This window comes from Callospermophilus lateralis, chromosome X, assembly GCF_048772815.1.
Source record: "Callospermophilus lateralis isolate mCalLat2 chromosome X, mCalLat2.hap1, whole genome shotgun sequence".
NCBI classification, from domain to species: domain Eukaryota; kingdom Metazoa; phylum Chordata; class Mammalia; order Rodentia; family Sciuridae; genus Callospermophilus; species Callospermophilus lateralis.
Window position 1 is genome coordinate 20,091,020 of NC_135325.1, and position 16,534 is coordinate 20,107,553.

Sequence of the window (16,534 nt, forward strand, 5' to 3'; positions counted from 1 at the left end):
ATCCAGAATGATGAAATCTGCTTTTTACCTTTACAAGAAATATGCTATTTTCAGAAAGGTCTCAAAAACTTTTTATTAAGTCAATATAAAATCTCAAAATAATTCATAGTCATACTGTATTTGAATAAGGATTTCTAAATGCAGTTGAGAATATTTTTTTTTATTTCAAGAGGATTTCCATAAACAAATGAGTAACTCTTTAATATCTTCATGGGCTTTTCCTCCAGAAGAAAATTTTCCTGTCAACTGTAGCTAATAGGTGATTTTATGTACATGGATTCCTGTGTATGCTTCTGTGCCTTCTAGATTCATTATGACAAAATGTTGGATATTCTTAAACCACAGTTCCATAGATAACAGTCTACCTATGTGATATCTCCACTTCTGTTGCAAAACTGAAAACCCATAGTTACTGACATAACAATCCAACTATAATGTCTCATGGAGAAAAGCCACAAGCCTTAAGAACAAACTGAGAATCCAGCCTAAGCCACCAAGCTGCATCAAAATAATAGTAAGATTCTAAACCTTGCTCTTTTTATTTAATTTTTTCACAGTATATTGATAGACATTTATTTTATTCATTTATATGCAGTGCTGAGAATCAAACCCAGTGCCTCACACCTGCTTGGCAAGTGCTCTACCACTGAGCCACAACTCCACCCTGCTCTTTATATTTTGAGATGGGGGTCTCACCAAGTTGCCCTGGCTGGCCTTGAACTCATGATCTTTCTGCCTCAATCTTCCAGGTAGCTGGGATAACAGACATGTGCCATCTTATCTGGATAAATTTGCTATTTTTGTTACTTAAATATAAATGAAGACTTACTTGCTTTGTTTTTCCATGCTAGCTACCCTGAGGCATTCCCATCTTGAATTTAGGAGATTCATTTGTTCTTGTACTTCAGTTTCTTCATCTTCTGATAATTTTCCTGCTCCAATCAGCTGACTTCCCAACTGTAGAACATTACCAACTCGTCCCTGATGGGATGTCAAATCCATCATATATCCCTGACAAAAAAAAAAAGTTAACAATTATAATAAATGCTTTATGCAATTGAATTTGATTTATTTTTTGAGTTTTAAACCTGTAGTTCATTAAATGTATGTTCCCATTAAAAGTATTTCAATTTTTTTTTGGGGGGGAGGGGGTACCAGGGATTAAACTGAGGGGCACTCAACCACTAAGCCACATCCCCAGCCCTATTTTATATTTTATTTAGAGACAAAGTCTCACTGAGTTGCTTAGTGCCCCACTTTTGCTGAAGTTGGCTTTGAACTGGCGATCCTCCTGCCTCAGCCTCCCAAGCCACTGGGATTACAGGCATGTGCCATGGCACCCAGCAGCATTTCAATCTCAAATGAAACTGTAAATCATTTTTTTATTTGTCAACGGACTTTGTTTTATTTATATGCAATGCTGAGAATTGAACCCAGTAACTCACACATGCTAAGCAAGCACTCTACCCACTAAGCTACAACCCCAGTGCTGTAAACCATTCTTTAAATATTTATTTTTTTAGTTGTAGTTGTACACAATATTTTATTTCTTTATTTTTGTGTGGTACTGAGGATTGAACCCAGGGCCTTGCACTTGCTACGCAAGTGCTCTACCACTGAGTCACAATCCCAGCCCTGTAAACATTTTAATATGAATTAAAGTTACTATCTTAGGACACTTTCTATAGAAGCAAACCCTGAGAGAGAGATTTTAGTGCAAGTGATTTATTAAGAAAGAGCTCCCAGAAGGATGTGCAGGAGTACTAAAGAAGCAAGAAAGAGTGTAGGAAGGAGAGGAAGCCAAACAAGCATATTATCTTGGGCTTTTCCTTCAGAAGAGAAGTTTCCTGAAGTCTCCCTCTGAAGGTAGTACAACCCACTATCACTCAGGTATTCTGAGGTATACTTCAGAATTATGATTTTTGATGATAACTGTTGGAACATACCTATATTTGAACATACCTAAGAATTATCCCTTGTTATTGCCTTGGCATAAGGGGGCTGGGATTTTAAATTCTTACAGGAGTCATTGGCAAACCAGATCTTAACCCCTTGGAGAGTTGTTCTCCAAAAGAGAACTTCAAGTACTGGCTGATAAAATCCTAAGCACATAAACATTATTTGTTTCCATCTCAAAATGAAACTATATTTACAAATTACAATGCTCTTTTATAGAGTAATTGAGAAAAAAAAGAAAGGGGGACTTGCCATAATAAGTCATGTGCTTGATTTCATAAATCAATGCTTTTTTTGTTTTACCTCATGAGTATGAAATTGTTCTTTTACTTCTTCTACATCATTCGAAATCTCTCCTTGTGCTTGCAATGTGTCTTCAGCAGAAAGAAGCCATGACAGTACTTCTTCTAAAGCTGTTTGGTAACTGTCCAGGTTTACTTCAGTCTCCATCAATGAACTGCCAAATGACTTGTCTTCAGAAGCTTCCAAATGCTGAACAATAAAATAAATTGGGTGTTATACAATTAGTGTCTTTGCAGACTGTTCCAGTACATTAAATAATAAATCGAATGAAATATTTAAATGCTAGAAATGTCCACTTGCATTATCAGAGACATGAACAGCAGTCACATACAATACCAAGCCTGCATTTTAACATCCTCACAAATACACAAATTCACAAATGACAGCTGGCATCCCACACTAAATTAACATTTTATTAATGCTCTTCTGGATTACTATAAATAGTGAATTAGTATATGATCTTTATAGGTTGCCTTAAAAATACTATGCAATTTTATCCATAGGTTACAATTTCCAGTTCATATTTAAAATATTTTACACATACATTACTGGAATTATATTTACATGTATTTGGAATTCCTTTAAAGGAAACATTTCTTCCAAGATGATCTTGTATAAGAAAATATTTCCCAAACTTCACAGAACAGTGAAAGTATCAATAAGAAAATAACTGTGTGTGTAGAGGAAATGAAGATAAATTTTTAAAAAATATGTTGAAGACTTGTCTAAAACTTCTAACAAGATAAAAAATTTTATAAATTTAGCATTTATTTCCAGGAGACAAATAACTTAACTAGCAAGACAATTTCTTACTCTTGCTATGAAATAGGTGCTACCCAATATAATTACTTAGATATTAAATAAATATAAGTAAACTGTTACAAATATGTTTCTTGAAATTTCCACTAGAATCCTAAAGCTAAGTATAAACAGTACAAAGTGCCCATACTCTAGAGAAAAAAATCTAAGCTCTTATGAAGGAATTGCTAAAAGGTTATCATAAAACTGATCTCACAAACCCTAACCTACTATCTAGCTCAAAGGTGCTTAAGGTGATGAAAGGATTTTGATTGGGATTCGCGCGGCCTGCCCTGCGGCTACAGACGGCAGGGCGCCGCGCAGAGAAGCGATTAATTAGCAAGCAGGGAGAAAAGTGGCTACGATTCTGTGGAATCCCGCCGGCTGAGCCTGCACTGACCCCCGGGCTGAGTACGGGATTCCAGACGGTAAAGGAAGCAGTACAGTTCTGTCTCCCACAGCGGGGACTCCACCAAGGAATTCAGCAAGCAGTCACCATCTTGGAGAGCTGAAGTGACCACCGCCACTCTCGGACAGATTGCAACAATAAAACAGGTGTGTTACTCAGCTCATCCCCCATACTTCGGGGAATTTGCATAAAATCTCTCCTAGGCTTTCCAGGGGAGGGAGTATCAGACCGAGCCTGCATAAAGACTCGGGGGGGAAAACTAGAGACACCTGACCTTCAACTCCCCCTCCCATTGGCAGCCAAAACGAAACCTGTCTAGCCAGCGCTGGGGGAGGGGCTAGCAGGAAAAATCAATACAATAGAGTGCCGGGGTTCCCAATAGCCACCCTCCACACCCAACAAACAGCAGGCACAGAGTATGGTTTGAACTGCCGAGAGCCGTCACTTAGGGGAAATCTGGACTAGCAGGAGAAACCAAGACTAGCAGGAGAAGCCAGGGGTCTAGAGGCCAGGCCCTCACGACTGTGCGGCTGGAAACCGCAGGCCTGTCAGGGACAGTCCACCCACTGTCCGCATAACTGGGCGGCTGGAGAACCCCTACCCGCCGGCTACCGACCGCGCAACTGGGTGGCTAGAGATCGCCCACCCGCTGGCGACAAGCGGGCCCGCTGCCTGTGCGACTGGGCGACTGGAGTCCGCCCCCCCGCCGGCGACCGATCACCCGCCCGCTGCCTGCGCGACTGGGCAGCTGGAGATCGCCTGCCTGCCGAGACTGGGAGCTGAAACCAACCAGAGACAGTCCAGTCACACCCCCCCAGTGGGAGTCACACCCCGGCAAGGAGCCTGGGGCCCGTCATAGCAGAGATTGACGTCATTGGAGCTCGGCCATCAGAATTCCTTCCCAGCGGAATCCATGTTATCAGGCATAGTTTACCAACACAAAGGAGAGACAACAGAGATATCCAAAACCAAAACAAATCTATAGAAGAGAGCAGAAACACAGCAATCAAATAGAGCTGGAAAGTAACGTGAACATCATGAGAAAACAAGGGAAAAAAGGAGTACAAACAATGCAGGACAACTTAATTCTTCAGGAGGACCTAGAAGCATCAGAAACAGGGTTAGGAAAAGAACTCAAGGCATACCTAACTCAAATGGAAAGAAATATTAGAGAAGACATGAGACAGCAAGTCCAAGCAATAAAAGTATATTTTGAAAATGAATTAAACAAACAAATTCAAATGGCAAAGAATGAGCTTTACCAGGAGATAGAGATCTTAAAAAAGAATCAAACAATAATCCTAGAAATGCAGGAAACTATAAACCAAATTAAAAACTCAAACGAGAATATTACAAATAGACTAGATCAAGTAGAAGTCAGAACATCAGATAATGAAGACAAGGTTTATCAACTTGAAAATAATATAGTCAACACAGAAAAGATGCTTAAATCCCACGAGCAATTTATTCAAGAGATATGGGATGTTATAAAAAAAACCAAATTTGAGAATCATCGGGATAGAATAAGGCATAGAGACTCAAACCAAAGGAATGGACAGCATACTTAATGAAATAATTCTAGAAAACTTCCCAGAGATGAAAGATGGAATGGATTGCCAAATCCTGGAAGCCTACAGGACCCCAAACATTCAAAACCGTAATAGACCAACTCCAAGACATATAATTATGAAGATAGCCAACATACAGAACAAGGAGAAAATATTAAAAGCTACAAGAAAAAGGAACCAGATTACATTCAGGGGTAAACCAATCAGGTTAACGACTGATTTTTCATCACAGACTTTGAAAGCGAGAAGAGCCTGGAACAATGTATTTCAAACACTGAAAAATAAGGGCCTCCAACCAAGAATACTGTATCCAGCAAAATTAAGCTTCAGATTTGACAATGAAATTAAAATCTTTCACGATAAACAAAAGCTAAAAGAATTCGCAGCAAGAAAACCAGCACTGCAAAGCATTTTGAGCAAAATACTACAAGAAGAGGAATTGAACAATTGTGCCCAAAACTAACAGCGGGAGGTATCTCAGTAAAGGAGGAGGAAAAAAAAAAAGTAAAATTAGCCAGACTTAAATAAATAAATAAATAAACATGACTGGAAGTACAAATCATATTTCAATTGTAACCTTAAATGTTAATGGCCTAAACCCACCAATCAAGAGACATAGGCTAGTAACCTGGATCAAAGAAACAAATCCAACAATATGCTGCCTTCAGGAGACTCATATGATAGAAAAAGACATACACAGGCTGAAGGTAAAAGGTTGGGAAAAATCATACCACTCACATGGCCCTCGGAAGCAAGCAGGAGTGGCCATACTCATATCGAATAAAATCAACTTCAAACCTAAGCTAATCAAAAGGGATAAAGAAGGACACTATATACTGTTAAAAGGAACCATCCACCAACAAGACATAACAATTATCAATTTGTATGCACAAAACAATGGAGCCGCAACGTTCATAAAACAAACTCTCCTCAAGTTCAAGAGTCAAATAGACTACAAAACAATAATAATGGATGACTTCAACACACCACTCTCGCCATTAGACAGATCCTCTAGACAAAAACTGAATAAAGAAACTATAGAACTCAACAGCACAATCAATAACCTAGACTTAACCGACATATATAGAATATATCAACCATCATCAAGTGGATACACGTTCTTCTCAGCAGCACATGGATCCTACTCAAAGATAGACCATATATTATGCCATAGGGCAACTCTTAGTAAATATAAAGGTGTGGAGATAATACCATGCACCATATCTGATCATAATGGAATGAAGGTGGAAATCAATGATAAAAGAAGGAAGGAAAAATCCTACATCCCATGGAAAATGAACAATATGTTACTGAACAATCAATGGGTTACAGAAGACATAAAGGAGGAGATAAAAAAAATTCTTAGAGACAAATGATAATACAGACACAACATACCGGAATCTATGGGACACAATGAAAGCAGTTTTAAGAGGGAAATTCATTTCTTGGAGTTCTTTCCTCTAAAAAAAGAAAAACCAACAAATAAATGAACTCACACTACACCTCAAAAACCTAGAAAAGAAAGAGCAAAATAACAGCAAATGTAGTAGAAGACAAGAAATAATTAAAATTAGAGCAGAAATCAACGAAATTGAAACAAAAAAAACCATTGAAAAAATTGATAAAACTAAAAGTTGGTTCTTTGAAAAAATAAACAAGATAGACAGACCCTTAGCCATGCTAACAAAGAGGAGAAAGAACTCAAATTACTAACATACGGGATGAAAAAGGCAATATCACAACAGACACTACAGAAATACAGAAGATAATTAGAAAGTATTTTGAAACCCTATATTCCAATAAAATAGAAGACAGCGAAGATATTGATAAATTTCTTAAGTCATATGATCTGCCCAGATTGAGTCAGGAAGACACACACAAATTAAACAGACCAATATCAAAGGAAGAAATAGAAGAAGCCATCAAAAGACTACCAACCAAGAAAAGCCCTGGACCGGATGGGTATACAGCGGAGTTTTACAAAACCTTCAAAGAAGAATTAATACCAATACTTTTCAAGCTATTTCAAGAAATAGAAAAAGAAGGAGCTCTTCCAAATTCATTCTATGAGGCCAACATCACCCTGATCCCAAAACCAGACAAAGACACTTCAAAGAAAGAAAACTACAGACCAATATCTCTAATGAACTTGGATGCAAAAATTCTCAATAAAATTCTGGTGAATCAAATACAAAAGCATATCAAAAAACTTGTGCACCATGATCAAGTAGGATTCATCCCTGGGATGCAGGGCTGGTTCAATATACGGAAATCAATAAATGCTATTCACCACATCAATAGACTTAAAGACAAGAACCATATGATCATCTCGATAGATGCAGAAAAAGCATTTGACAAAGTACAGCATCCCTTTATGTTCAAAACACTAGAAAAACTAGGGATAACAGGAACTTACCTCAACATTGTAAAAGCTATATATGCTAAACCTCAGGCTAGCATCATCCTAAACGGAGAAAAACTGAAGGCATTCCCTCTAAAATCTGGAACAAGACAGGGATGCCCTCTATCACCACTTCTATTCAATTTAGTTCTTGAAGTACTAGCCAGAGCAATTAGACGAAAGAAATTAAAGGCATAAAAATAGGAAAAGAAGAACTTAAATTATCACTATTTGCGGATGACATGATAATATATTTAACAGACCCAAAAGGGTCTACAAAAAAACTGCTAGAGTTAATAAATGAATTCAGCAAAGTGGCAGGATATAAAATCAACATGCATAAATCAAAGGCATTCCTGTATATCAGCAACAAAACTTCTAAAATGGAAATGAGGAAAACCACCCCATTCACAATATCCTCAAAGAAAACAAGATACTTGGGAATCAACCTAACAAAAGAGGTGAAAGATTTATACAATGAAAACTACAGAACCCTAAAGATAGAAATAGAAGAAGATTCCTGAAGATGGAAAAATGTACCCTGTTCATGGATAGGCAGAACTAACATCATCAAAATGGCGATATTACCCAAAGTTCTCTACAGGTTTAATGCTATGCCAATCAAAATCCCAATGGCATTTCTTGTAGAAATAAATAAAGCAATCATGAAATTCATATGGAAAAACAAAAGACCCAGAATAGCAAAAGCAATTTTAAGTAGGAAGTGTGAATCTGGAGGTATAGCAATACCAGAGTTAAAACTGTACTACAAAGCAATAGTAACAAAAACAGTGTGGTACTGGTACCAAAACAGGCAGGTGGACCAATGGTACAGAATAGAGGACACAAAGAATAATCCACAAAGTTACAACTATCTTATATTTGATAAAGGGGCTAAAAACATGCAATGGAGGAAAGATAGCATCTTCAACAGATGGTGCTGGGAAAATTGGAAATCCATATGCAACAAAATGAAACTGAATCCCTTTCTTTCGCCATGCACAAAAGTTAACTCAAAATGGATCAAAGAGCTAGATATCAAATCAGAGACACTGCGTCTGATAGAAGAAAAAGTTGGCTACGATCTACATACTGTGGGGTCGGGCTCCAAATTCCTTAATAGGACGCCCACAGCCCAAGAGTTAATTACAAGAATAAACAAATGGGACTTACTTAAACTAAAAAGTTTTTTCTCAGCAAAAGAAACAATAAGAGAGGTAAATAGGGAGCCTACATCCTGGGAACAAATCTTTACTCCTCACACTTCAGATAGAGCCCTAATATCCAGAATATACAAAGAACTCAAAAAATTAAACAATAAGATAACAAATAACCCAATCAACAAATGGGCCAAGGACCTGAACAGACACTTCTCAGAGGAGGACATACAATCAATCAACAAGTACATGAAAAAATGCTCACCATCTCTAGCAGTCAGAGAAATGCAAATCAAAACCACCCTAAGATACCATCTCACTCCAGTAATATTGGCAGCCATTATGAAGTCAAACAACAATAAGTATTGGCGAGGATGTGGGGAAAAGGGTACACTTGTACACTGCTGGTGGGACTGCAAATTGGTGAGGCCAATTTGGAAAGCAGTATGGAGATTCCTGGGAAAGCTGGGAATGGATCCACCATTTGACCCAGCTATCGCCCTTCTCGGACTATTCCCTGAGGATCTTAAAAGAGCGTACTATAGGGATACTGCCACATCAATGATTATAGCGGCACAATTCACAATAGCTAGACTGTGGAACCAACCTAGATGCCCTTCAATAGATGAATGGATAAAAAAAATGTGGCATCTATACACAATGGAATATTATGCAGCACTAAAAAATGACAAAATCATAGAATTTGCAGGGAAATGGATGGCATTAGAGCAGATTATGCTAAGCGAAGCTAGCCAATCCTTAAAAAACAAATGCCAAATGTCTTCTTTGATATAAAGAGAGCAACTAAGAACAGAACAGGAAGGATGAGCATGAGGAAAAGACTAACATTAAACAAAGACGAGAGGGGGGAGAGAAAGGGAGAGAGAAGGGAAAGCATATGGAAAAAGTAGGAGACCTTCAATGTTACACAATATTATAAGAGGTTGTGAGGGGAAAGGAGGAGGGATAAAGGGGAGAGAATTAAACAACAGCAGAGGAGGTAGAGAGGAAGATGGGAGGGGAGGGGAGGGGAGGGGGGATAATAGGGGATAGGAATGGTAGCAGAACACAACAGTCACTAATATGCCATTATGTAAAAATGTGAGTGTGTAACCAATGTGATTCTGCAATTTGTATTTGGGGAAAAAATGGGAATTCATAAATCGAGTCAAATGTATGAAAGATGATATATCATGAGCTCTGTAATGTTTTGAACAATCAATAAAAAAAATAAAAATAATTTAAAAAAAAAAGAAAATATAAAAATAAAGAAAGGATTTTGATTGGAGAAATTTTATTATAAAGGGTTCTTCTGGAGTGGGTGAACTTCTGAATGGCCAAAACTCCCCACCCATAGCCGAGCAATAGAGACAGGGTCATTTACACAATTCAGCATTCACCTCTAAACCTGGCATGCATTGGCTGATATCCAGCTACTATGAGAACAATTCCATGAAGCATCAGAAGATATCTGTTGGGATGACTTACGTGCTGTTTTAGTCTTAGGACAATTATTAAGGGAAAATATTTGAATAAATAGAAAAGTCTACATAAGTTTTTCTTTGAGTCAAATGCACTGATGACGGGTTTCTGGGCATCAGAAATGATGACTGTATTTAAGAGTTTCATGGTGAAGCAAAGAACATAGGCAAACAGTTCATGGAGTTAAACAGAGTCAAAAGAATATTGAAAAAGTGTTTGGAAAGGAGTCTTGTGTGTACCCCAATTACTGCAAGTCAGCACAGTATCCTAACAAGAAGATTTTGAAAATGAAACAAAAGGAAACATAAAATTTCCAGGAGCTATTTGGAAATTTTATGTTCTTGCCTAAAGGAAACCCAACTTTTTAAAATATATACATTATTTTATTTATTTATTTTTGTGTGGTTCTGAAGATCAAACCCAGTGCATCGCATGTGCTAGGATAGTGTTCTACCACTGAGCCACAACCCCAGTCCTGGAAATTCAACTTTTGATGGTTTTCCCCTGGTATGACTGTCTTATATTTCTAGACCACCTCAATGGTGGGCCTTAGCCAACTGAGCTGCCAGCAACAACCTAATTGTGCTCTTATGATAAATTCTCCAGTTTTAAAACCAATATAATTGTAAATTTCCCCCAACTGTTAAATCCTTTAAGATGACAAAGCATAGTGGCAATTGTTAGAGTTATCTTTTCATCAAACAATGTACTCCTTTCCTGTTTATAGAGAACTGTCCAAAATAGGCCATTCTGGTAAGTCAAAATCACCTACCTTTAGTATCTCAAATAGAGAATTATTCACACGGGATCCCAAAGGGATCGGTAATGTATTACACATTCCATAGTGAATCCTTTTTTTTATCTTGAAATATTAATAGTCAATATCAAAGTAAGCATTAAGGAGAAAAGTTAAAATGGTAGCCTAAAAAGATGTGTCTAGGTGAAATCTAGGTGGAATCACAATTGTGAACCTGTGTACTTACCACAGGACCCTGAATTCAAAAGAAACCCAAGTTTGGGCTGGGGCTGTAGATCAGTGGTAGACTACTTGCCTAGCATGTGTGAGGCACTGTGTTTGATCCTTAGCACCACATAAAAATAAAACAAATAAAATAAAGGCATGCTATCCATCTACAACTACAAAAAAAAGGAACCTACGTTTATTTTATCTGTTGTTGCTATTTTTAACTTTTTAATAATTTTGTCTTAGTACTTGGATTTTTAAAGAGAAGTCCAATGGGATGAGGAAGCATGGATTTGAGAAGAGGAGATACATGCAATATGTGTGTCTCCTCCTTGTACATATAGTGTTTTCAATGTCCCTTGAGTACAGAAGTCTGGTGAACTCACAGTATTTTGGTTTATTTAACAAGACTCAAAGAGAATACAAGATGAGACTTTTATGTCTATAACCGAGTAAAGGAGGGCACTCAGAGCCCCAGTCCCTGGTAGATCATGCTTCCCATTTGAATCAGACCTTATTTGAAAAGCTGAAAGAAGGCAATTCTAATAAAACACAAAAGACCAAGAACCCCTATCATGTCCTTTCCTCTATGTGCTACCTGCCTGCTTGAGCAACTTACACTGAAATTGATCACACAGAAAGAAAAAGTTAAAGGACCCATAGTTCCTTTTGCATTTCAGTCCTTGCTTACTCAGTAAGCTGAAAAGAGGAAGTATTGCTAGAATATAAGCATTTCAAAAAGTAAAATAAAAACAACTAATTTGTGTGTTTCTACATTCTGGTAAGAATGAATACATATACATTTTCCAGCAATGAGATGCAAATTATACAATATGGTGATTTTGTATGAGTTAAACACTCTTAAAATGGCATTCACAACTGAAATTGCACAATATAACAATGAACAGTAAAATCCAGCTTAACACTTTAAATTTTTGACTGTCTTTATTCACTATAATGTTAAATAACAAATAAACACCATGAAAAGTGAGAGGGAGCATGGAACAAACAGCTTTATATTTTAGTAATTTTAATATACTCTTTTCCTACTCTTTGAATAAGGAGTTGTGCATTTCATTTGGGGGGGGCCGGCAGTGCTGGGAATTGAACCCAGGACTTTGAGCATGTTAGGCAAGTGCCTACCACTATGCCATATTCCCAGCCTCCAAGCATTTCATTTTTAACTGGGACCTACAAATTATGAAACCAGTCTTGTATCTAAATTAAAAACACTTCAATCCAATTTTGAACTTCTGCCTTCTCTAGGTTACAAGTGAGAGGAAGTGGGATATTTATTATGGCAGTAGTAGAATGTGGTTGTTAACCTCAGGGGCTTTAGAGGTAAACAGTGGGTATTTGTATCTTGACTCTGATCTAAGGTCTTATCATATTGGGTAGCTACTTAGCCCTTCTATAACTCTGATATATAAAATGGGAACAGTAATACTTTCTTCCCTAATAAGATCATGCTAAGATTTAAAGAAGAGTATATAAAGTACTTGGTAGAATGCCTGACTTTGTATAATAACACAATAAATTTTGTTATAGTTGTAATTATTATTAGATTCCTATTTACATAAGAACTATTTTGAAACATATCCTGCCCCAAGGTTATCTGTTTAAGTCACTGCCCAGATTTCTGGAACCAGACAATTATTGTAGAAAAATGACTCCAAAAAATGTATAAGCTTCAATGATTTAAATAAGCTGTTACTGATTTGAACCTAAATTTAGTGTCTTTTTTAGAGTTCTTTAAAATCATTAGAAATCTTGAATTCAAATATCTTCTCTAAATAATAAATTGTAAAAAGCATATAATTCAATTTATACAACACTATACCTTTGTGCAAATTTAATGAAAAATTAAATACTTTAACATTTACTGATAGTAAATATAGGCATACATTTTGGAGAAAACTTTAAAAGCCATATTCTTTAAATGCATGTCCTTTAAAAGACATCTAAATGATTTGTCTGAAGGTGTTCATAAAACAAAACTTTTTCACAGATAACCTTCTTAAATTTACATTAAAACAAGGATGACCAGGACTGGTCATGGATGACCACTCAAGCGGTAGCCTGTTCGCCTGGCATGCGCGGGGTGCTGGGTTTGATCCTCAGCACCACATAAAAAATAAAGATATTGTGTCCACCGAAAACTAAAAAAAAAAGATTAAAAAATTCTCTCTCTCTCTCTCTCTCTCTCTCTCTTAAAAAAAGCATGGATGAGCTGAGTAAAAATATAAATAACTTAATTATTTACATCCATAACATCAACTATATATACATACATTTCACTATATACAAAATTATGATCAAACTTGTCATTTCGGCTCTGAACAATTCTTTCTTTATATAAACCATTGTTTTTTATATTCAAATTTATTATCTATCAGTGATTTATGAAATAAAATTTGTAGGTTGTGACAAGGAATATTTTAAAATTAAAATTTAAAATAAGAGTCTCTCACTTATACTAAGGATTATTATTATTTTCAAAATTCTTGTTTCAGTTTTGCATACTGTATGTATTTATATCTGTGTGTATGTGTTTGTGTGTTTGTGTTTACACATGCACATTTCTTCTGGGTCAAAATTGTGTTTTTTTCTGCAGTTCATGAAACAAAATTGGAAATGATTCTAGGATTTCAGATGAGGCGAGTTAATGAAAGAGTAAACTTGCTTGAATTCCACATTTGTTCATTTTCAGTAGAACCCTTGGAATAAAAGACACTTAATTTAAAACATCTTTCACAAACTATTTACAGTTAAAGAGACAATAAAGAGGGTCATGCTTTAAGTTTCAACATTCTTAAATATGTTTTTATCATCATAGAATTTCATATAGAACATATGTGTGTGGCCAGTTTATATATGCCATATATCACAGCACATTTTCTAGGAAACTTGAAACATTTTTTTGTGAAAGATATGAGTACAAGAAAGACATTCATTTATAAATTGGGTTATTTGTTTTTTTGGTGTTAAGTTTTTGAGTTCTTTATATATTCTGGATATTGAAGCCCTATCTCAGAAGCAGGTAGCAAAGGTCCTGTCCCATTCTGTAAGCTCTTGCTTCATACTCTTGTTTACTTTACTGTGCAGAAGATTTGAATTCAATAGCATTGCATTTATTGATTTTTGGTTTTACTTCTTATGCTTTCTGGATCTTATTAAGAAAGTTGGTTCAATGCCGCAGTCTGGCTGGGCACAAAATAACCGAGCCACCACAAAAGCCTTGTAGATTCAAACAGCAACTCTTTATTCTCGAACTCTCACCGGCACTCTACATGCACATTCTGGGAAAATCCACCTCCACTGGGCTTTGCATCCCAAATACTCTCTGAATCCCGCGAGAACTCAACGGGAACTCAAGGAGCGGGTGCCTGAGGCAGAAGGATACGCCCTATTCCCAGCAGGATCCACCTTAAACCTGGAACTGCCCTATTCCCAGCAGGATCCACCCTAAACCTGGAACCGCCCTAAACCCGGACCCGCCCTGGTCCTTGAGCAGGGTCACCTTTCTCAAACATTCATGCAATGTCACTGCAAATGACCTGGGTCCAAGGCAAGCCCATTTCCACAATGGAGGGTCCTCCCACTAAGCAACATGGGGTAGGCTGACAAGGAAATTGCCATGAGTCATTCCTACTTGGCTATGGCTCTCAGCATCTCCCCCCTTCTGATTAATTAAACAACAAGCAATGTGGCTTAGGGACCATGCCTGTTAGGTTGTCCAATTCAACATATGGTCCTTACCCGTCATCAGATGAACTGACCTCTAGGCGTCAGCCTCCTGTCTTAGGTTGGTATCACTGCAATTGGATCATACCCGTCACTGACTACCGGTCCAGCATATAGCCATACTTGTGGATAGGCCTTTGCACCAGTGGAGGGGGGCGAGGTTGTTTGCCTCACCTCTGTTGGCCCCCAAATTTGGCCTTGGTGCCAGTGGGGGGGTGAGGTTCTTTGCCTCACCTCTGTTGGCCCCCAAATTGCGGCAGTTCCTGTGGCAACATGTTGAAGTGTTGGGTCTACATTTTCTCCTAGCAGTTGCTCAGTTTCTGGTCTAATTCCTAGGTCTTAATCCACTTTGAATTTAATTTTGTGCAAGTTGAGAAATAGGGGTTCAGTTTCATTCTTCTACATATAGATATTTCTCAAAAGAAGAAATATACAAATGGCCAACAAATGCATGAAAAAAAATGTTCAACATCACTAACAATTAGAGAAATGCAAATAAAGACTACAGTTAGATTTCATCTCACTCCAGGCAAAATGGCAATTATCAGGACTACAAGTAACAAAAATGTTGGTGAGCATGTGGAAGAAAAGGTACACTCATACCTTGCTGGTAGAACTGCAAATTGGGGCATCCACTCTGGAAAGCACTGTCAAGATTCCTCTAAAAACTTGTAATAGAACCAGTATTTGAACCAGTTAACCCACTTCTTGGTATGTATCCCAAAGGATTTTTAAAAAATCATACTACAGCAAAACAGCCACTTCAATGCTTACAAAAGCTCAATTCATAATAGGTAAGCTATGGAACCAACATAGGTACCCTTTAATAGATGAATGGATAAATAAAATGTGGTATATTTACACAATAGAGTATTACTCAGCCATACAGAAGGTGATAATTATGTTATTTGCCTGTAAATGGATGGAACTGGAGACTGTAATACTAAGTGAAATAAGATCCAGAATGTGAAAGGTTTAATGTTTTCTCTTATATGTGGAAGGTAGTCTAAAATGAGGAGGAATAAAAGAGAACATAAACAGGGGCAGGGAATTTCATCAAAATAAAGACCAGTGAAGTAGAAGAAGGGAATTAAGGAGGAGGGGAAAGGAAGAGGGATAAGATAAGGGAAAAAGAGTAGAATGAGTCTGACCTAACTTTCCTATGTACCTATATAAATATACTACAGTGAATCTCACCATTACGTATATCTTAAAAAACTAATTTTAGAAAACTGTAAGTAAACAGTAGAAAGATCAGCAGAGTTTAGGAAAGGGAACAAGTGGAAGAAGAAGGGGGAGGTTAAGGGGAAGTACTAGGGACTACATTAGAGAAAAATTACATTCCATGCATTTATAATTATGCCAAAATGAATGCTAATGTTATGTATAACTTATATGAGCCAATAAAAATGAAAAAGAAGATAGACAGCAGTCTTTTCTTGAATGGAGATATCAGTATCATCAGCAAAAAAAAGATTTTTCCTATGCTTTAATCCTATTTCAATTTTTTTTCTTTATAACGTTTCTGTATTCCACTGGGCAAAAAAATAATTATTAGAAAGGTATAGAAATGACTGAGTGAAAAAACTTATCATTGTTTTCAGAATAAACATCACTAAAATTTATTCAAAACTATCCATACACTTCAGGGGTTTTATTACTGTTCTTTTGTGTGAAAAAGTATTAGATATTGTTGCCTACATTCCTTAAAAACATTGATCATGCATTAAATGTAGAGGAATAGAGAAGGAA

At 36.9% G+C, this 16,534-nt stretch overlaps 1 protein-coding gene across 3 annotated transcripts in view; it reads right to left on the reverse strand.

Annotated features, from left to right (window-relative positions):
- The window catches only part of Dmd (dystrophin), a 2,011,337-nt gene that overhangs the window by 1,474,886 nt on the left and 519,917 nt on the right, over positions 1–16,534 (reverse strand). For all 3 annotated transcript variants that reach the window (XM_077107047.1, XM_077107046.1, XM_077107045.1), the window contains 2 exons: positions 2,260–2,448; positions 830–1,011 (listed from right to left, as the gene is read on the reverse strand). In XM_077107047.1, coding sequence (XP_076963162.1) covers positions 830–1,011; positions 2,260–2,448 — 371 coding nt within the window. The remainder of the gene's footprint in view (positions 1–829; positions 1,012–2,259; positions 2,449–16,534) is intronic.